The sequence below is a fragment of the Mirounga leonina genome, unplaced genomic scaffold, assembly GCF_011800145.1.
Source record: "Mirounga leonina isolate KUSES-001 unplaced genomic scaffold, KU_Mleo_1.0 Mir_488, whole genome shotgun sequence".
Lineage (NCBI taxonomy): Eukaryota > Metazoa > Chordata > Mammalia > Carnivora > Phocidae > Mirounga > Mirounga leonina.
In genome coordinates this window covers 1,649,603-1,671,156 of record NW_023270777.1, presented here as the reverse complement: position 1 = coordinate 1,671,156, position 21,554 = coordinate 1,649,603, and the positions used below count along the sequence as shown (strand labels likewise).

The 21,554-nt window shown below is 57.2% G+C and overlaps 2 protein-coding genes across 18 annotated transcripts in view; both read left to right on the top strand.

Annotated features, from left to right (window-relative positions):
* The first annotated feature begins 6 nt into the window (after positions 1 to 6).
* On the top strand, positions 7 to 10,997 carry PLD2 (phospholipase D2). The gene is made up of 25 exons (XM_034989404.1): positions 7 to 72; positions 489 to 598; positions 682 to 812; positions 898 to 1,040; positions 1,432 to 1,537; positions 1,628 to 1,693; positions 1,810 to 1,868; positions 2,015 to 2,107; positions 2,207 to 2,359; positions 2,836 to 2,985; positions 5,264 to 5,347; positions 5,476 to 5,554; positions 6,248 to 6,358; positions 6,538 to 6,708; positions 7,046 to 7,172; positions 7,364 to 7,482; positions 7,557 to 7,670; positions 7,802 to 7,906; positions 8,127 to 8,215; positions 8,317 to 8,430; positions 8,577 to 8,626; positions 8,851 to 8,985; positions 9,113 to 9,266; positions 9,850 to 9,964; positions 10,221 to 10,997. The coding sequence occupies exons 2-25, from the start codon at positions 490 to 492 to the stop codon at positions 10,443 to 10,445; spliced, it is 2,802 nt and encodes a 933-aa protein (XP_034845295.1). The 5' UTR covers positions 7 to 72; position 489; the 3' UTR covers positions 10,446 to 10,997.
* A 6,542-nt stretch (positions 10,998 to 17,539) lies between these two features.
* Positions 17,540 to 21,554, top strand: part of MINK1 (misshapen like kinase 1) — a 43,074-nt gene continuing 39,059 nt past the window's right edge. For 6 of the 17 annotated variants that reach the window (XM_034989399.1, XM_034989394.1, XM_034989401.1 and 3 more), the window contains exon 1: positions 17,557 to 17,857. In XM_034989399.1, coding sequence (XP_034845290.1) covers positions 17,801 to 17,857 — 57 coding nt within the window. In that variant the 5' untranslated portion in view covers positions 17,557 to 17,800. Of the gene's footprint in view, positions 17,858 to 21,554 lie in introns of all 17 variants that reach the window. The other 11 variants (XM_034989388.1, XM_034989392.1, XM_034989383.1 and 8 more) reach the window with 7 other exon arrangements.

Here is a 21,554-nt window from a genome sequence, read left to right as displayed (position 1 = left end):
CGGGCGTGGGCCCGGCAGGCTGCGCCGCTCCCTCGGCTGGCGGACCCGCGCGGGCGCCGGCTCGGGCCGCGGGTGAGGGGCCGGGGAGGGGCGCCGCGAGGGCCCGCGCCCGGGGAGACGGGGTGGCGCTCGGGGCACGCCGAGATTTCGGGGTCTCCCTCCCGGGCGGGGCGCGCACACTTCCTCATTCCCGCGGGACCCCCTCTGCGGCCTGGCCTGAGCCCCCGGGGACCCGCTTGGCCCGGCTTCTGCTCCGCCCGGGCTCGGAGCCCTCGCGGGCCTGGCTGAGTTCCTGGGCGCGCCGGGTCTGGGCCGGGAGGCGGGGCCGAGGGACTCTGGATGCGGGACCCGGGTACCGGATGGAAGTCAGAGGCGGGTCCGCGGGGCGTTGCAGACTGACGGGAAGAGGGGCTCGCGTGGGAGGTGGGGGAGCGTGGTGGGGGGGTGCTGCAAGGCCAGCACCTCCCTGAGGCCTCCCGTGCTCCTAGGATGGCGGCGACCCCCTCGAGCCTCTTCCCCTCTGGGGGCGACCTGGACTCTAGCCAGTTGCATATGGAGCCCGATGAGTTGGACACTCTGAGGGAGGGAGAGGACCCAGGTACGCAGGGAGCGCGGCCCTCAGGGAGGAGGGCGGCGGAGAGCTCCCGGGGTCCACACTCTCAACACTTTCTCTCCTCCTAGCTGACCGGATGCACCCCTTTCTGGCCATCTACGACCTGCAGCCTCTGAAAATGCACCCCTTGGTGTTCGCCCCTGGGGTCCCGGTCACGGCCCAAGTGGTGGGCACTGAAAGATACACCAGTGGATCCAAGGTGGCCGGGCGGGCGCGGGGGAGCTGGGCAAAGGGAGGGCTGCGACCCAGCGAGTGGACAACCACTCAGTGCCTCCCACCCCCAGGTGGGGACCTGCACCCTGTATTCTGTCCGCTTGACGCATGGCGCCTTTACCTGGACGACCAAGAAGAAGTTCCGTCATTTCCAGGAGCTGCATCGGGACCTCCTGAGACACAAAGTCTTGATGAGCCTGCTCCCTCTGGCGCGGTAAGGGGACCCGTCTGCTTCCTGTCAAGGGCAGGCGCCCCTGCCCCAGCCCCCATCATTGCTTTCTGCCTGTCCCCCCCCCCCCGCCCCCCAGCCCACACCTCCTGTCCCAGCTACTTTCCTGCCCCAGCTCTGGCTGCCGCGCCCCCTCCCCTGACCCCAGTTACCAGGAAACCTGCCCAGCCCGGCTCTCCCTGTCCGTGGTTCTGTGCCAATAGCTCAGCTGGGCTGGATGCCCAAAATGCCCTTGGCAGCCTCCCTCCTTTTCTTGTCTCTGTTCTCAGGATCGGGGGCCTTCTGCCAGCCTCCAGGCCTCCCCCAGGATCCCATCTCTAGTGCCGCAGGAATCCAGGCTCTTCCTTGACCCCTCCTCCCCCCATCTCGTCCACAGCTTTGGCATGGCCCACCCTCCAGCCCGGGACGCCACCAACCGAGAGATACCCTCTCTGCCCCGAGTGGGTCCTGAGGGCTCCGCCAGACATGCGTCCAGCAAACAGGTGCGACCAGACCCTGGGTCCGCCGGGAAGGCATGTGCTGTGCAAAATGGCTCTGGTCCCATCTGTCTTTGTCTCTCATCCCTGCTTCAGAAGTACCTGGAGAATTACCTCAACCGCCTCCTGACCATGTCTTTCTACCGCAACTACCACGCCATGGTGAGGCCCCGGGGGCTTTTTAGGTGGAGCAGGATCAGCAGACCCCCGGGCGGCAGAGGCCCCCGGGTCCACTGAAAGCCAGAGTCTCTCCTCTGAGCCATTGTCTTCCTCTGCAGACAGAATTCCTGGAAGTCAGTCGAATGTCCTTTATCCCAGACCTTGGCTGCAAAGGCCTGTGAGTGTCCAACGCCCCGTCACCCAGTGGACGCAAACCTGTGGATCTCTCCCTGCAAAGGGGGGATGGGGAAAGAATTGCAGGGAGAGGGCGGGTGGGGGGCGCTGGATTCCTTTTGGGGCATCTCCTCCTGGTTTTCCCCACAGGGAGGGAGTGGTCCGGAAGCGCTCTGGGGGCCACCGAGTTCCTGGCCTCACGTGCTGCGGCCGAGACCAAGTTTGTTACCGCTGGTCCAAGAGGTGGGTTCCAGAGCGGAGCTGCTGAGGCGTTGGGGGGGGGAGGGGGGAGGAAGGAGATCCCAAGGGCCGGGAGGAACGGACGGAGCCCTTCCGCTCCAGGTGGCTGGTGGTGAAGGACTCCTTCCTGCTGTACATGAGCTTGGAGACGGGCACCATCTCCTTTGTTCAGCTCTTCGACCCTGGCTTCGAGGTGCAGGTGGGGAAAAGGAGCACGGAGGCGCGCTATGGGGTCAGGATCGACACCTCCCACAGGTAAGGCCTCCTGGTGTGGACGGACACCGGACACCGGACACCGGACACCGAGGGGAAGGAAAGGAAGTATTTCCAGCCCCTGGAGCTGGCCTTGATTTGGAACCAGGGAACTGGTCTGGCCACATGCCTGCGAGTGCTCTTAGCGCCTGGGCCCGGGCAGGGGGGCTGGGGGGGGAGTAGAAGCCTTGGACAGCGACTCCTGATAGAAAAGAAAAGGCACTGAATTCATTCATCCATTCATTCATTCATCCACCAAACCTGAGAGCCTGGTGCAAGTCTCGGTGCCAGCGCACCAACGGTGCCCCAGGTGCCCCAACTGTGCGTAGGGCAGAGACATGCCTCGCCCGGGGGGGAGTCGGGAATGAGGGACTAAGGCAGGAAGTGGGAAAGAGGGGACAACCAGAGAGGGGAGGTGTCTGGGCAAGGCCAGGGGCATGAAGGGGAGGGCTGAGGCCCCCCTTGTTCTTCCTGCTCAGGTCCCTGATTCTCAAGTGCGGCAGCTACCGGCAGGCACGGTGGTGGGGCCAGGAGATCACTGAGCTGGCCCAGGGCCCCGGCAGAGACTTCATACATCTGCACCAGCATGACAGCTACGCCCCGCCCCGGCCTGGGACCCTGGCCCGGTGGTGAGACCCTGACGTCCCTTCGGAGCGTGTCTGTGGGCTTCTGGACCCACTCGGTGTTTTCTGAGTCCTCAATCCTCTTCTATCTCCTCGGACCTCTTCTGACTTCAGTACCCCCCCTCTTTGGCTTCTCTGGTCTCTTTGACCATCTGACCTCTAACCACATTGATATCTAATTCCCCTCGGACCTCGCTGACCCCCGCACTCGCTAATCTCCTCTGACCCTGACCTCTCTCTCCTCCTGTGACCTTTTTAACTGCCCTTTTCCCACGCTGTCTCTCTCTGTGCCTTAGGATCTCTTCAAAACTCTCTGGTACATTCATTCATTCAGTAAACATTTTCTAAGCACCTACTATGTGCCAGGCCCAGTGGGAGGAGGAATAAGACAGCCCAGTAGGTGATTCAGTCATGAAGCAATGGCAAGTTGCCATTCTGGAGGAGCCCAGAGAGGGGGGCTCACCCCCACGTGCGGGGACGTCAGGACGGGCTTGCAGGAGACAGCATCCTCGAGGACAAGGATGGCCCCGTGCCCGAAAGCTGGAAGTAGCCTGGCGTGTTGGGGAGCCGCCGGGACCGACCCTTGCGGCAGGGGAGGGGGGAGAAGCAGCTAGAGAAGAGGTGGGGGGGGCGGGGGGGCCTGGCTGGGCTCCCCTTACTGAGCGGAGGCAGCTGAACCTCATCACAGGCAGGAGGGAGTCAGGGAAGCATTGTTTTCTTGAAGGTGCCGTGGACATTTATTTTTTACACCAGAACTAACAGCTGATACTTACAGAGTACTAACTGGGTGCCGGGAACTGTCCGAAGTGTTTTACGTGTGTTATTAAGTCCTCATACGAACCCTGTGAGGCAGGTACAGTTGTCTCCATTCTACAGATGGGAACACTGAGGCAAGGAGAGGTTGAGGAACTTGCCCAAGGTCACACAGCCTGTAAACCGTGGAGCTGGGATTCAAATCTGGGCAGGCTGGGCCAAGACCCTGCTCTTCACCATCACACTATTAATTGTTAGAAAGTCAAATGGGGCACCTGGCTGGCTGGCTCAGTGGGGGGAGTGTGTGACTCTTGATCTCGCGGTCGTGAGTTCGAGCCCCACGTTGGGTGTAGAGATTGCTACAAAAGAGAAAAATCTCAAAAAAATACATAAATGAAATTAAAAGTCAAACAACGCGGAAGCATATATGTTTTTTAAGATTTTATTTATTTATTTATTTATTTATTATTATTATTTTTTAAGATTTTATTTATTTATTCATGACAGACAGAGAGAGAGAGAGGCAGAGGGAGAAGCAGGCTCCCAAGGAGCAGGGAGCCCGATGCGGGACTTGATCCCAGGATCCCTAAGATCACGGCTGAGATCATGACCTGAGCCGAAGGCAGACGCTCAACCATCTGAGCCACCCAGGCGCCCAAGATTTTATTTATTTATTTGAGAAAGCACAAACGAGAGCAAGCATGAGCAGGGGAGGGGCCGAGGGAGAGGGAGAAGCAGACTCCCCACTAAGCAGGGAGCCGGACGTGGGGCTCGATCCCAGGATCCCAGGATCATGACCTGACCCGAAGGCAGACGCTTCACGGACTGAGCCACCCAGGTGCCCCGGTTATTTCTTATCTTAAACGATGCTGCAGTGAACACAGTCTTTGCCTAAGCGTTTAATAGGATGCATTCCTAGAAATAGAACGACTGTGTGCATTTAATGATATTAAAGAGTATGTGTGTTTGATATTCTGATAGATTAGGCCGAACTGTCCTCTAAAAATGCTATAACCAATGTATATTCCCGTAGTCTAGGAGAATACTCACTTCCCCACATGCGAATATTGAAAGTTGCCAGTGATCTTTATTTTTGCTAACCTCGTGGATTAAAGACATGTTATTTCATCTTAATATCACTTTCCTTCTTCACTAGTGAGATTGAACATCTTTTCCTATGGATGACCATTTTAATTTCCTCTGTGAACTGTCAGTCCTTACTCTTTGCTCACTTTTCAGTTTGCTCGTATGTCTTTTTCTTGCTGATTTGTTGGAACTCTTTATGTATGATGTATTAAACCTTCCAATCATTGGTCATCCTCTTTCGTTTATTGTGTCTTTTGTGATTTTTAATTTTATTTAGCTTACAGTGGCAAATTTGTCCCACTTTGATACACCTATAATACCATCTGACTGCTATGATCTTTGACCCTGTTGTCACCTCTGATCCGTGACTGTCCTCTGGTCTTCACTCTCCAGAGCTTTCTGGCTTCTAACTCCCCTGACCTCCTTGGCTTGGCCTCCTTCCCAGGTTTGTGAATGGGGCAGGTTACTTTGCTGCCCTGGCAGATGCCATCCTACGAGCTCAAGAGGAGATTTTCATCACAGATTGGTGGTGAGTAAGGGAAAAGCTCAAACAGGAAGGGGCAGGATAGGGCCAGCAGAGGGAGGGGCCGGGCCGGGGAGGAGTGGCTGGTTGCTGGGGCTTAGCTTGCCTCTCACCTCTCCTGCCCTGAATGCCAGGTTGAGTCCTGAGATTTACCTGAAGCGTCCGGCCCATTCAGATGACTGGAGACTTGACATTATGCTCAAGAAGAAGGCGGTAAGGAGAGCGGTCAGGCTGGAGGGGCGGCCTGTGGGGGGAGGTTGGTTAGAAGGGACTGCTGCGTGGGAGAAGGTTGGGAATCTGAGGCTTCCCTCGTCATGCCCCTCCTGTACCTGGTATAGACTTCTGTCCCAGTACCCATTACACTTTGTTGTCTTACATGGGGGTGTACGTGTCTAGCCTTTCTCACTGGACGAATATGGCTAGTTTCAGTACAAGGCACGGTGTCTGCCATGTTGGGGGCATCCGTAGATGTTAGTGGACGGACAGACGGATGATGGCGAGTGGGGGCCAGTGGACGGATGGATGATGGGAAGAGGGACAGATGGAAGGATAGGCAGTCGGAAGGGGGTGCCAGCAGGAGGGGGGGTGGGTGGATGGATGATGGATGGTACATCAGGGGGTGAGTAAATGGTTGGGAACATGGGTGGATAGATACTGATAGGCAGGTGAGGAGCTGTGTGGATGGATGAGCTGGTGAACAGGTAGCTTGCCCATTGCCGAGTTGGGTGCGAGCATCACAGCAGGGTGTGAGCGTGGAGGCTCTGCAGGCTGAGTGGAGGTCCACACAGGAACCCCAAGCATGGGACAGGGTTCGGGAGGGTAGAAAGGGGCCGTCGGGAGAGATCTGAACCCCTCCCAATAAAAAAATAAATAAATAAATGAACCCCTCCCCACCCTCCCCACCAGGAGGAGGGTGTCCGTGTGTCCATCCTACTGTTTAAGGAAGTGGAGTTGGCCTTGGGCATTAACAGTGGCTACAGCAAGAGAGTTCTGATGCAGCTGCACCCCAACATAAAGGTGACTCGGGCGTCAGAGACCCCCACACTGACCACGGCCCCCCCTCCCCCCCAGGCTTCCCCGCCCCCTCAACCCTCCCTTTCCTTCTCCTCCTTCCATCTTCCTGTCCTCCCTCCCAACGCCTCCTGTCTTCTCTCACTGAAGCCGCTCTCGTGAACCCCCCCCCCCACCTGCTGCAGGTCATGCGCCACCCAGACCAGGTGACCCTGTGGGCCCATCACGAGAAGCTCCTGGTCGTGGACCAAGCAGTGGCCTTCCTGGGGGGGCTGGACCTCGCCTACGGCCGCTGGGATGACCTGCACTACCGCCTGACTGACCTCGGGGACCCCTCTGGACCAGTGGCCCCACAGGTAATCCCCTAGGCCTTGCTGAGCTCCCCGAAACAAAGCCTCGACACACACCCCCTAACCCCTCCGGTCATTCCAGGCGCTGCCCACATCGGGGTTCCTCTTTCTGGGGCCCCGGGAAGGTGCTTTGGAGTAGACCCAGTCCTTCCCCCCCCCCCCCCCCCAGGATAGCGAATGCCGCTGAAGGGGAGGCCCAGGTCCAACTCTCTCCGTCTCACTCTTACTCTCTGTGTCTCTCTGTCTCGCAGTCTTTCGGTGCTCCTCTCTCCTCTCTGGCCCTGGCTCTGTATGGCCCCCCATGACCTCTCCTTGCCCCCGGCTTGGATATGTTCCCCTACAGCCTACCCCCCTGGGCTCCGACACTCCAGGAAGCCCAGACCTCTCGCAAAACCAACTCTTCTGGCTGGGCAAAGACTACAGCAATCTTATCACCAAGGACTGGGTGCAGCTGGACCGGCCTTTTGAGGGTGAGGGTCCCCTCCTCCAAAGCCCCCAAGAGCCGGGAGTAGGGGCAGACGTCCGGGTCGGGGCTGTGAACAGGATGAGCCGGATCAAGGATAACGCGGCCTTCCCTCTGCTCGGCTCCTCGTCCTCCCTGCCCCAAGTGTCCCCACGAGACCATCCCTGACCTCGCCCCTGATTCTCCCGGGACCCCCAGATTTCATTGACAGGGAGACCACACCTCGGATGCCATGGCGGGACGTTGGGGTGGCCGTGCACGGTCTCCCCGCCCGGGACCTGGCTCGGCATTTCATCCAGCGCTGGAACTTCACCAAGGTGCTCACTCCGTCCTGGGGGTGCTGGAGGTGGGAAGGAGCCACCTCCCACTGACTGCGATCCCTCCACCTCAGATGACCAAGGCCAAGTACAAGATACCCATGTACTCCTACCTGCTGCCCAAATCCACCAGCACTGCAGACCAGCTCCCCTTCACGCTCCCAGGGGGGCAGTGCGCCACGGTTCAGGTGAGCCTCCCTGTTTCAACCTGTCCTCACCTCTCCCTCCCTTCAGCCCACTCCCGCAGACCTGAGAGCCCCCCACACCTGAGGTCAGGAGCCACATCACATTCCCTGTCCCCCCACCCTCCCCGCCCCAGGTCTTGCGGTCTGTGGACCGCTGGTCAGCAGGGACTTTGGAGAATTCCATCCTCAATGCCTACCTGCACACCATCAGGGAGAGCCGGCACTTTCTGTATATCGAGGTCTGACGGGGGTGGCGGTGGGGCAGAGAAGGGAGGGGGCGTCCGAGGAGACGGACTGAGGATAGCAGTGGGGTCAGTCCTGCAGGGCTGGTGTGGCTGGGCCTGGGCAAGCCCAGGCCCCAGTCCGGGAGCCTCGGGGTGGGGCTGGCGCCAGAACGGAGGGCAGAGGGTAGGGGGCAGCGGCCTGGCGGCTAATGCCTGTCTTTGGTCCCTGCCCCAGAATCAGTTCTTCATTAGCTGCTCAGATGGGCGGACCGTTCTCAACAAGGTGGGCGATGAGATTGTGGATAGAATCCTGAAGGCCCACAAGTAAGGTGGACTGGCGGGAGGATGGGTTGTGGGCGTGGCCTAAGCCCCGGAGGGGCGGGGCTTGGGGCTGGCCCTGCCTCTGACTCCGCCCCCTTCCCCAGACTTGGGCAGTGCTTCCGAGTCTACGTGCTTTTGCCCCTGCTGCCCGGTTTTGAGGGTGACATCACTACAGGTGGTGGGAACTCCATCCAGGCCATTCTGCACTTCACCTACAGGTGACCTCCCATGGCCATCCACCCACGCCCCTGTCCTGACTCTGTCCCGATCCCTTCCTGCTGGACTTCTGAGGTCCACCTTTCTCCTGACATCCCCCAACCCCCTCCCCCGGCCTCCACCTCCCTCACCCATTCTTTTCCCTCAGGACCCTGTGCCGTGGGGAGTATTCGATCCTACATCGCCTCAAAGCAGCCAGTGAGTGCTGGGGGCGGGGGGTTCAAGCCCTGGACCCCTGGGCGGGGGAGCCTATCATTCTCTCCGTGTTGTGGGGTTATTGCTCTGAGATCACAGGTAGTCTTCGACTGTAGGGAGAATGTGGAGAATAGGCTCTAGACCTTTTGAAATGGGGAGGTAGCTGGGACAGGGCTCCATCTGCACGTGAGGGCACCGGTCACCTCACCCCCCCATCTTTCTTACAGTGGGGACAGCGTGGCGAGACTATATGTCCATCTGTGGGCTTCGCACCCATGGCGAGTTGGGCGGGCACCCGGTCTCAGAGCTGATCTATATCCACAGCAAGATGCTCATCGCGGATGACCGGACAGTCATCATTGGTCAGTCCCTCATCTGGACCCCTGGCAGCGAGAGGAGGGTGGGGTAGGGTGATGGAGACCAGCTGGTCCTCTGGTAGAGGGTCCCCCGGGGCTCAGGCAGACACAGCATGTCCTGCACCCGTCCCAGGCTCCGCCAACATCAATGACCGCAGCTTGCTGGGGAAGCGGGACAGTGAGCTGGCCGTGCTGATCGAGGACACCGAGATGGAGCCGTCCCTCATGGACGGCAGGGACTATCAGGCGGGCAGGTTCGCCTTGAGTTTGCGGAAGCATTGCTTCAGGTAGAGACCGGATGGGGTACTGCAGGGGAGGGGGAGGCCGGGAGGGGGCTGGCCTGCCTTCTGGGCAGGTGTGAGGCCTACAGGTAGTATGGTGTGAGGCCTACAGGCCTACAGTCTGGTTTAGGGTACCAGCAGAGTAGGGCTATCGGAAAAATGAGAAACAAACATTCTAAAAATAATTTGGTAGTTTTTCAAAGTAGTGATCAAAGAAGAGACAGATTAAAGCTTTGTTGGGCTCGTTTACCCTTATTTTACTATTTAACAGTGTGTTTGTTTTGAATCACCTGGGTCGGCACAACATAACTTTTCTAGCAGTCAAGCTCTCCAAGGATCTTTTTTTTTTTTTTAAGATTTTTAAATTTACTTATTTGTCAGATTGAGAGAGAGCACAAGCAGGGGGAGTGGCAGGCAGCGGGAGAAGGAGACTCCCCACTGAGCAAGGAGCCCGACGTGGGGCTCGATCCCAGGACCCCGGGATCATGACCTGAGCCCAAGGCAGATGCTTAACCGACTGAGCCACCCAGGCATCCCAGGTTCTCCAAGGATCTTAATCTGACCTTGTGGGGACCCTTTTGTCCTGTAGTGTGATTCTTGGGGCAGATGCCCGGCCAGACCTGGATCTCCGAGACCCTGTGTGTGATGGCTTCTTCCAGCTATGGCAAGACACAGCTGGGAACAACGCCAACATCTATGAGCAGGTGGGCACCGAGGGGGTGCTGGCTGTGTGGAAATCCATGGATTGTCCTGTTCGGGGTAGGACGGAGAGAGTCCCACCACCGAGCCATTCTCAGAAGGGAGAAGAGGGTGTGGGGGGCATATCACGGGGTTCAGTGGCTCGGGGTCAGTGTTGGGGGGATGTGGTGTGGGGACTGGGGGCGTCCAGCCCACTTGGGCTTCTGGACTCTTGGCAGAGTCTCTCCAAGCCTTGCTGGCTTCTGTGCCCCCCGCCCACAGATCTTCCGCTGCCTGCCATCCAATGCCACGCACTCCCTGCGGGCACTCCGCGAGTACGTGGCCGTGGAGCCCCTGGCCACAGTCAGCCCATCTCTGGCCAGGTCTGAGCTCACCCAGGTCCAGGGCCACCTGGTCCACTTTCCCCTCAAGTTCCTGGAGGATGAGTCTTTGCTGCCCACCCTGGGGAGCAAGGAAGGCGTGATGCCCCTCGAAGTGTGGACATAGCGGCGGCTCCGGCCCGGGACAGCTGCCGGGCTCCACCGAGGCTGGCTCCCTGCCCCAGCCCTAAGGATGGAGGGCAGTGCCCTCTGAGACCCAGGGCAGGCAGGCAGGCCTGAAGGGGACTAGAGAAGTCACAGCAGCAGACCCTCCCTTGAGAAGCAGCCAGAAGAGGACGCTCCCGACCCCGGGCTGGGGAGGCGGGAGAGAGTCCCGGAGAAATTCCTTCTCCCTGCTGCCCAGCTGAAACCACTGTTCTGGAGAAGCAAACCTCCGGCTGGCCCTCCCAAAAGCCTGGGGAAGACTGTCCCTGCAGGAGGAGGCCGGCTCTGTCCTGGTTCTTCCATCGTTCCCTTCCTCCTCTTGCCCTCGAACCCCTCCCACCCCACGGCCTCTCCAGGCCCATTACCGCCAAGGTGGAGGGAAGGATGAAGCCTCTTCAGGCTTCAGCCCCCACGGTGGGGAGGGTCGGGTGCACACTAACTATCCCCCCCCCCCAGACAGACACTAGCTTTGTATCCGTTCAATAAGCATTTCATAAATAAAGTCATAGAAGAGGTCCCTGCTTCTTCCTTGGCCAAACCGAGAACTGAGCGCTTGCCTCCCCCTTCCCGCCCACATGAGCACTGGGCCCCCGCACCTTCTCGCCACCCAACTCTTGTCTCCTTTTTGCAGCTTCGTCTCTACTATACTCATCTGTAGTCTCAGGAGCTCGGTCACCCAGCTGCTGGGAAGAGGTGTTCACAGGGCGCCTGGCTAGCAGGAAGGGTAGGGCCAAGCCAGGACACCTGGAGAGCCAGGGAGCTGGTGCTTCCCTGCACGAGAGGGGCTGGAGGGGCTGTCTCTTGGTCCTCGAGTGACAGCAGGGGAAGAGGCTCAGGGAAGCCCCTTGGGGAACGGTTAAGGGCATAGGCTTGAGGGCTGGAAGAACTGGGCCCAGATCCTGGGCTTGTCATGACCGAGGTGACCCTGTCAAGTCCTATCACTTCTCTGGGCCTCAGGGGTCCCAACTGGGAAATAGGAATAATACTTCCATAGAGGGCTTGCTGTAAAGATGGAGTCACCGATTTAAATAGTTATCGAGCATCTACTTTTTGCCAAACACGAGCAGGTGTTCAGTAGCCACTTGTTGCTGGGGGCTTGCTAGCATATCGAACAGCAGGTGTACCCATTTCCACGACTGCACAGAGTTTGCTGGCCAGCGCCTCTCCAGGCGGAAGGGAGGCAGATGCACCCCGGAGATATTGCAGGTCTGGTTGCAGACCCACCACCGGGAAGGCAACATGGCAGCAAAGTGAGCCGCGTGACTTTGTTGGCTTCCCAGGGCTTGTTAGGGTCACACTCTTCATCAGTTTTACTTTCCTGTGCTTCTGAGAAGCCGTATTCTGTTGGGTAAACATTGTCGTACCCATTATGTTGCATCGCTCTGTATTAAATTTTTTTTTTTTAAGATTTTATTTATTTGTGAGAGAGAGAATGAGGGACAGAGAACATGAGAGGGAGGAGGGTCAGAGGGAGAAGCAGACTCCCCGCCGAGCAGGGAGCCCGATGCAGGACTCGATCCCAGGACTCCAGGATCATGACCTGAGCCGAAGGCAGTCGCCCAACCAACTGAGCCACCCAGGCGCCCATCGCTCTGTATTAGACATCCAGGGGTGCCTGGGTGGCTCAGTTGGTTAAGCAACTGACTTGATTTTGGCTCAGGTCGTGATCTCTGGGTCGGGAGATGGAGCATTGCACTGGGTTCCATGTTCAGTGTGGGGTCTGCCTGAAGTTCCCTCTGTCTCTCTCTCTCTCTCCGCCCCCCCGTCTGCCCCTCCCCCCCGTTTGCATTCTCTTTCTCTAAAATAAATAAAAATTTTTTAAAGATTTTATTTATGGGCGCCTGGGTGGCTCAGATGGTTAAGCATCTGCTTTCGGCTCAGGTCATGATCCCGGGGTCCTGGGATCGAGTCCCGCATCGGGCTCCCTGCTCAGTGCAGAGCCTGCTTCTCCTTCTCCCTCTGCCATTCCTTCTGCTTGTGCTCTTCTATCTCTCTGTCAAATAAATAAATAAAATCTTAAAAAATAAATAAATAAATAAAGATTTTATTTATTTATTTGACAGAGAGAGAGAGAGAACACAAGCAGGGGGAGCTGCAGAGGGAGAGGAAGAAGCAGGCTCTCTGCTGAACAAGGTGCCCCACACAGGGCTCGATCCCAGGACCCATGACCTGCGCCGAAGGTAGATGCTTAACTGACTGAGCCACCCAGGCACCCCTGATTTTATTTTTTAAAGATTTTATTTATTTTAGGGCATCTGGGTGGCTCAGTCTGTTAAGCATTTGCCTTTGGCTCAGGTCGTGATCCCAGGATTCTGGGATCGAGCCCCACGTAGGGCTCCTTGCTCGGAGGGGAGCCTGCTTCTCCCTCTTCTGCCCCCTTGCTTGTGCTCTCTCACTCTGTCTGTCAAATAAATAAATGAAATCTTTAAAAATATATAAAAATAAAAACAAATAAAACAGACATACATGCCAATACATGTAAATACCAACATAATAAAAAAAGTTATGTTACACTATACTGTAGTCTATTAAGTACAATAGCAGTAGGTCTAAAAAAACCCCAATGTATATACCTTAATTTAAGAATATCTTAATTATTGCTTAATTATTAATTACATAAATATTAATATAATATATAAATAATAATATATAGTTATTGTTTATATAAATATTATAATAATATTTAATTATTTAGATAATTGCCGGGGCACCTGGCTGGCTCAGTCGAAGGAGCATGTGACTCTTGATCTCAGGGTTGTGAGTTCGAGCCCCACATCGGGTGTAGAGATAAATAAATAAACTTAAAAAGAATAAAAATAAATTAAAAATATTAAAAAATGCTTAAACATCACTTGAGCTTCCGGTGAGTCATATAACTGACCACGGATCACCATAGCAAATATAACAATAATGAAGTTTGAGACATTGGGAGAATTACCAAAATGTGACATAGAGACACGAAGTGAGCAGATGCTGTTGGAAAAAGGGCGCCAACGGACTTGCCCGACACTGGGTTGCCATAAACCTTCCTTTTGGAAAAACTACAACAAAACTAGGTATGCCTGCAAATGGTGTGGTCTATAAGAGAGTGTAGCACAGAGGGTTGAGGAGGGTGACCTCCCAGCGCAAGCGGAGAGACGGGGATAACAGAGGGGTATACACAGAGAGCTCTTCACCTGAATTGTTGGCATTTATTTAAGCTGAGTGGTGGGTAGATGAACTTATATATATATATATGGGTCTTTAATGCCATACTTTATGATGCCTCTTCATGGAAGAGGTGATTTAGACATAAATATATATATATATTTGTGTGTGTGTGTGTGTGTAACTGAACTATCTTGCAATTAGGAAAAAGTTGAGTGCAGGTCCTGGCTTTTGCCTATCAGTCCCTCAGCCTGGCTCCCCAGTCTGAGAATTGACCGCAGAAGCAGAGGGAAGTGGAGGGGAGCAGAGGGAGTAGTTCAGGAAGGCTTCCTGGAAGAGGTGTGTGCGGGTGGATGACAATGGGGAGAAGGGGGATGCTGTTGCCTTGCTCCCATCCTTTGAGCCCAGCCCTCCCTTCCTCTGAAGAAGCCGCTTGCACACAAGAAATCCCCCCTCCCACATACAGCGGTCCCCTGGTACTAATTGGCATCCTGCTAATTAGCCTCATTGTCAGCAGTAAGTGCCTCTTTCCCGCGGGGACCGTTACCTCATTAACCATGGAGGGGGGTGGTGGAGGCAGCAGCTGTCCCGAGCTGGGCTGGGGCTGGGTGGGCTTCTGCTTCACACTGTCTGTTTAGTCTATCTGCAAACCTCACCCCCCGACCCCAATTAGTCCTGGAATTTCTTTTTTTTTTTTTTTTTTTTAAAGATTTTATTTATTTATTTGAGAGAGAGAAAGAGAGAGAGCACATGAGAGGGGGGAGGGTCAGAGGGAGAAGCAGACTCCCCGCCGAGCAGGGAGCCCGACGCGGGACTCGATCCCGGGACTCCAGGATCATGACCTGAGCCGAAGGCAGTCGCTTAGCCAACTGAGCCACCCAGGCGCCCAGTCCTGGAATTTCTTGAATGGAGCCAGCGCAGTGCAGGGGGAAAGCAGTGGGCTTGGAATCAGACGAGGTGGCTCTAGACCCAGGAAGAACAGAATGAATCCAGACTCCCGAGGTGGGTGGGAGGCCCCGAGGACACCTGGGCCTGTGGGAGATGTTCATCTATCCCCGAGGGGGTCCTACAATTTGTCTTATTTTTAATATTTTAATTTTCCTTGGGACACCTGGGTGGCTTAGTCAGTTAAGCATCTGACTCAGGGTTGGCTCAGGTCATGGTCTCAGGGTTCTGGGATCCAGCCCCGTGTCAGGCTCCTTGCTCAGTGGGGAGTCTGTTTCTCCCTCTCCCTCTGCCTCTCCCCCCCCAACAATACATTAAAAAAATATATTTTAACTTTCCTTGGTGCCCAATCCAGGACTTTCTCTACCACATCATCTCTAGGTTTTTATTATGGACAATTTCATATGTACACACATAAAAGACAATATGAACCCTCATGCATCCAAGTGTCCATATTCCAGCCTCAGTGATTATGAACACAGGGTCAGTCTTGTTTCTCTGCACTTCCCATCTTCCAGCCTATCCCTGCCCTCTTCATCTGCTCACTCATTGAGTCAGTATCTCTTTATTTTTTTAAAGATTTTATGTATTTATTTGAGAGAGAGAGGGAGAGGGAGAGAGCACGAGCAGGGGGAGCAGCAGAGGGAGAGGGAGAAGGAGCTCCCCGCTGAGCAGGGAGCCCGATGCGGGGCTCGATCCCAGGACCCTGAGATCATGACCTGAGCTGAAGGCAGACACTTCACCGACTGAGTCACCCAGGCGCCCCCCAGTATCTCTTTATTAAACACTGCCTATGAGTCAGGCATAAGCAAATGTATTGAGGACTTAGTATATACCAAGTGCTTTACATATCTAATTCTATTTTATCCTCATCTATTATCTCTATTTTATAGATGATAGAATTGAACCTCAGAGAGATTAATGACTTGCCCAAAGGACTAACTTCAAATTCTGTTTTTTTCTACTATCCCATGGTCTTTATCTTGCATTACCATATATCCCAGTGCCTGCCCAAAGGACAGACGCCTTCATTCACTTAACATGTTACTGAACCTCTAAGGGGCACCAAGACCTGTGCTGAACACGGCTGACATGATTCCCGCCTTTAAGGAGATGCGACAGACATTTACAATTCAAAGTCTCAAGTGTTACCATGGGTTTAAGCCAGGCAGTTAAAACAGAAGAGCTAAACTCAGCCTTAGCAGATCAAGGAAGGCTTCATGGAAGAGGTGATTTAGACATGTAGGGCAAAGCAAGGTGCAGTCAGAGTGGGCGTGGTGAGAATATTCCAGGGAGAAGAAACAGCAGGTGTGCAGGCTGGGGGTAAGCTTCTGTTAGGTTCTGGCCACGTGAGTAGAAGATTTCAGTATGGATAGAACATGTGAGATCGAATGGCAGAGTGTTGAAAACAAGGCAGGAGAAGCGGGCAGAATCTTAAAGGGTCTTTGATGCCATACTTTATTCCAAAGTGGGGGCAGAGTGAAGGGTCTCAAACAGGAGAGTGACATCAGATTTGAGTTTTAGAAAAATCGCCATGGCGCCTGGGTGGCTCAGTTGGTTAAGCGACTGCCTTCGGCTCAGGTCATGATCCTGGAGTCCCGGGATCGAGTCCCGCATCGGGCTCCCTGCTCGGCAGGGAGCCTGCTTCTCCCTCTGACCCTCCCCCCTCTCATGCTCTCTGTCTCTCATTCTCTCTGTCTCAAATAAATAAAATCTTTAAAAAAAAAGAAAAGAAAAGAAAAATCGCCGTGGGTATGGAGAATTGACTTGAGGGGGTCCAGGCAGGGAGACCAGGCAGGTGGCTGATAAAGAGTAATGGAGGTAAGTGGGGATTGTGGCGTGGACAAGGACAATGACAAGGCAAACAGGAGGGGAGGGGAGCAAAACTGGACGTGCATCCAAATGTGCTAAAGAGAAGGGTCTAGAAACGAGGATGTTAACCCCTTTCCAAGGACTTTTCATTCAAACTCTCCTAAGCGATGTTTGCATTAAGACGGGTGTTGCGGTCTTTCAGAGACAATATTGCTGGAAGTGATCTCGGGGGGCAAACAGCCTTCTTCCTCTACTTCGCAGGGAAAGAAAAGCCCAGAGAAGCAAAGCAACTTGCTCAAGGTCACACAGCACGACAGGGGCAGAACATGACTCCTGGTTCTTTTCCTAGCCTCACCCAGCCCCCAGTGAGGCTAATGGCTGGGGGTGCTGTGCCCACACTAGACCTAAGGTGACCCAAGCAAGATCTGGAGGGGTTGGACATGCGTTCGTCCACCTCTCCTCCACCTCCCCCTGCCACCCCTTCCCCCACACGCGGCTCCAGGGATCGGTCAATGAGTAATTTGTGCAGAGACAAAGGTGTGCGGGAGGATTCCCCGCCCTGCGATCTCAGGGCCCCTCCTCTACACTCCCGACTCCGGCCAGTGGGGGGGTAAAGGGCACTCCCGAGGCCCCCGGCGCCCCCGCCCAACTCCCACGTGGTTTCTCTCGCCAAATTCTCACCCCGAGGCCCCTCCCTCGGCGGCTCCACTGTTGCCATGGCAATTAGGTGGGCGGACAGCCCATCCTATCTAGAGGCCACCCAGTCCTCGCGTGGGGAGTTACCATAACAACCCCCCTAGTAATCGGGGGTTGGGTCCCGCCCCCTTCCCCCGCAAATAGAGGTGGGTGGCTTGATTGGCAGCCGGGCACACGAAAGAGGAGGGAAAGGGAAGGAAGAGCGTCAAAGGAGAGCGAGGAAGGAAATGGGGGAGAGAAAGGGCAAAACGCAGGGGAAGGGAAGGAAACGCGTGTGCGCACGCGCGCCGGCCGGTGGGCGCGCTCCGCGGCCGCCCGGCCGCCGCCCACTTCTGCTCGCCAGGCTCGCGCGGCCGCTCGGTGCTCGCGCGCGCCGGTCGCGCTCGCTCTGTCTCCTGCGCCTGCGCGCAGGTGTCGGCGCCTAGGGGGAGGGGAACCCGGCGCGCTCGCGTCACGTTCCCTCGTCCGCCCTCCCGGCGCGCGGCCACTCCGCGCCTGCGCAGGAGAGGCGGGAGGCTCGGGTTGCGGGCTCCGGGCGCTAGCTCCTGTCAGTCGGTGGGTCGGTCCTCCCGCCGGCCCTCCCCCCCGCGTCCTCCGGCGGAGGCGCGGCGGAGTCCGCCCCCGGGGTCCCCCGATGGGGGAGAAGCGGCGACGGCGGCAGCGGAATAACCGAGCCGGAGCGTGAGCGGCCCCGGGGCCCGGCTGCCCGCGGAGGCCATGGGCGACCCAGCCCCCGCCCGCAGCCTGGACGACATCGACCTGTCCGCCCTGCGGGTGAGCGCGCCGCCCCCAGCCTCGCCCCGGTTCCTGCCCCCGGGCGCCCCCGCTGCGGGGCCCCCGCCCTCGGCTCCCCTTCTCGGAGCGCGCGCTGCAGATCCCGGGAGCCGGGTCGGTCCCCGCCCTTGCTGCCCCGCCCCCACACCCCCCTGCCCCTCGGCCCGCACGCGGCCGGCCCCCTCCCCCGCCCGCTCCCCCCCGCCCCAGCCCCGCCACCTGCGGAGTCTCGCCGCCGGTGCCCCTCCCAGCCCCTCCCCAGCCTCGCCCGTACTCGTGTCTCCCTCCCCCCTCGGCGCCTCGGGCTTTGCCTTTGCCGCTGCCTTGACAGCCTCCCCCTCCTCGCCCACCCCCGGACCGCCCCGCGCCCCTGGCCGGAATTTCAGCCTGCCGCTCTGCACCCCGCGCCTCCTGCGGTCGCCCTCGTCCCCGGGCTCCGCTCCGCCTCGGCCTCCTGTCGTGTTCCGAGTGCAGCGGTCCGGAACCGGGCATTTCCGGTCGCAGGGTCCCTGCCTATTGCACGACCAACCCTGCGGCGGTGCGGGGCTGGCGCCGAGGCCAGTGCGGGGGGAGGGGGCGCTGGGTGTCTCCCGAACCCTGGCACGGGCCGCGGAGGGATGTTGCTGTGGACGGACTCACCCAGAACGTGTGGTGGGCGGGGAGGCCCCCCCGGGTGATGGCGATCTCTCAGGGGAGGGGCTCGCTCGGAGAGGGGGTCAGGGGCGGCAGCCACAGCAGGAATTTCTTCGGAATGCCTGTTGATTGTCCCTCTGGGGCACGTGCACGCCCCCATTTGGGAGCTCCCAGGAGCACTTGTGTTGAGCGAGGAGCGCCGGCTTGAGGAGCAACTTAGTGATTTCAAGGTGAACGCTCCACGGCCTGTCCCCCCAGGTGGTGCCCCTCGCGCCTCCTCCACGGGCCGGGGTGTGGGGGGCAGTAGCATGTCCCGGCTCTGGGTTGGCTCTCGATCGGCTTCTCCCGAGGCCCCTGTGTCAACGGTCTGGCTTTGGAGCTAGCCGGGGAACTCGGCCAGTCGTGGGAAAAGGCGGTCAGCCACTTAGGTGCCCCGGATACGCCTGGAGCGGGGAATGGAGGAGAGCAGAGTCATGTCGTTAATTGGGTTTCTCTAGGTGACACAGTTTTCCTTGCCATTCAGGTCATAATTTGTTTGGTGCAGTGTTGGGCTGGGAGACCTGGCTTGCCGGAGATAAGGTGATAGGTTGCTGCGGAGGGAGCCTCAGTGTTGAATTTCATTCTGTGTGTGGGCGCCCCGCGCGCGCTGGCAGGCAGAGGTCTGGTGGGCTGTAATACGATGGAATTCCAGGCTCCCCTTACTGTGCTCTGCTCTAGGATGAACCCCCATCTTCCCTTCCCACCTTGGTTGTTGATTAACCCTGGTCACAGGCCCCTGTGGCTCTGGTGGCTGACATACAGTAAAAAAACGGGAGGGTCCAAACCGTGACCTTTGGTTGAAACCCCGCGGAACTCTGCTCTGGCCTCTCCTTTCCTTGAATCCTCCCCTCTCGCCCGGACTTCCCAACCTGGGATTTCCAGCAATTCTGCAAACAGCCTCTGACCTTGGCTGTGGTATTTCCTCTCTGGACTTCTCTGCTAGAAGCCGAGTTAGCCTCCTGCCTCATTCTCCTCTACCTCCCGTCGGGAGAGGTCTGGAGGGGCCTCAGACCTGCTCCCCGGGCATCTGTCTTTCCTGCCTCCTGCTTCTCAAGGAAGCACTCCCCTTCCCCTCACCCTGCCACCCCATTACCGCAGGGCAGGAGGGAGGGCTGTGCTTTCTTTGAAACCGGGCTAGGGAGGGCCTCCTTTCTCCTTGCTGCTGACCTTTTCTCGGTGCCTGTCCCCTCTGCTCCACCTCCAGAGCCGCTGTGGCCCTGGAGCGGCGGCTCACTCATCTCCTGTTCTGTCCCTGTCTGTTCTCCAGTGGGAACCGGCAGCCTGGAGAATTAGCAGAGCCTGTTTCCCTCTCCTACAGCATCTTGTGTTGGGGGCCCGGGGGCGGGGGGATGAGAGGCGAACATGTTCACTTAGTAGCTGGCCTTGCAGAGCCCACGTTCTTTCTCCTCTTGTTTCGGGAGAAGGTTTGGTTTTCAGCTGGTGATGAGAGTAATAGTCTGACGGGGCCAGATTGAATGGCACTGAGCTCCTAGCTCCGTGTGGAAAGGCCAGTGGGCCTGCCGCTTTGTGAGCACGGGCGCACTTGACCTCTGAGGCTCCATTTCTCCCCCAGCCCAGTAGCGTGGGGCTGCGGACTTCTGCGTTCAAGTCCCGGCTTTGTCACTCACTGTGTAACTGTGTCGGATTCTGCAGAGAGTCCTCCGTCCTGGCTCTGTGGGGGGGGATCTCAGAGGGGCTGCAGACTCAGCGAGTCCCGCCCGGGGAGTCTTGGGTCCCGGTGGCTGGCACATGGGGACGTTTTGCTGCTCCTGTCATCAGATGGCAGTCAGAGATGCCTTCCAGCGCCGCTGCATCCTAAATAGCACCGCTTCCCCCGCTTTATTTCTATGGGAGTTTTATATAGCATTCCCTTAGTCTGCTTTCTTTTACTTCATCGTATTTATCACCGGCGGACAGATGTATTTGTTCTTATCAACCTCGACGAGAACGTGAGGCCAGTGGAAGCCAGGATTTTGACCGTCCGGCTCATTTTTGCGTGCCAGTCTGTATCGGGGTTCTGCACGTGGCAGAGGCTCAGTGGTTGTTGAATAAACGTGTCTTGTGACAAGGGAGAGCTTTCAGCACAAAGCTTGCTCAGAGAGAGCATCCAGTAAATGTCATGCTTGCTAGGCGTCCTCTTGCCCCTCTTCTGTGGACACACAAGGATACCTCTTCGGAGTTGGTTTTGGGATGAGACCTTGTCTGGTGGTGAACAGAGTTCTGGAAGCCTCCGTCTGCGTGTGATGCCCTTGAAGTAAACTTAGGACCATCCAAGAGAAAACACGGGCCTCTTGCTTCAGACCTTCTCTGTGTCCAAGCGTGGTGACGTTCCAGAAGAATCTTCTGACCTGTGGCTCTTGGCTTCCCACAAAGGATAAGTCTCGGTCAGCCGGACGGGACAAGGAGGGAGCAGACCCCAGGCTGACCTCTTTCCTTTGGCATCGCTCCTTTCGGCTGACCCACTTCATAAATCAAACACCTTCTTTTTCCTGTCCGATCAGCTGGAAGTTTTAGGCTGTGCTGTCCTTGAAACTGTGGAGCCCTGCTCCGTGTCACCGTGTCGAAGTAATGTCATGGCGCCCAGTCAGGAGGGTCCTGTTGCCGGGTCGTCGTGCAGACAGAGATGTCCCTTTCCAAATGACTTCGCGTTGTTGTGTCTGTTTTTTGGAGAAGCCTCTTGCCCCCTCTCCCGTCCCGTGAGGCCACGGGGCCAACCCCGCTGGGAGAACCGGCAGCTCTGGGCCTGCGTTTCCGGGCTGCCGAGCACCGTCCGGCCAGTGGGTTCTGATGTGCCCGCTGCCCAGCTGTGGACAGGGAGCCGGGGGGAGGGCAGCGGGGAGCAGGGCTGCTTCGGCAGAACGATGGAAGGGCGGTTGCAGAGGAGTTTGCTAGAACCAGCTGTTCAGCCGTTCGCCCCGCACGCTCTCTGCTGGCGGACAGAACGGATCGCCGGGGCCCTTAGTGATACGTGGAGGGGACGGTGTGTGGGAAAGTGGGCTTCCGACAGTGACACAGCAGGTCAGCA

Excerpts from the sequence above, each read along its gene's own strand:
- PLD2 (XM_034989404.1), top strand. The coding sequence starts at position 490 with ATGGCGGCGACCCCCTCGAGCCTCTTCCCCTCTGGGGGCGACCTGGAC. Across the intron at positions 8,431-8,576 it reads ATTCTGCACTTCACCTACAG|GACCCTGTGCCGTGGGGAGT; the intron begins GTGACCTCCCAT and ends CTTTTCCCTCAG. Across the intron at positions 9,267-9,849 it reads TTGCGGAAGCATTGCTTCAG|TGTGATTCTTGGGGCAGATG; the intron begins GTAGAGACCGGA and ends TTTGTCCTGTAG.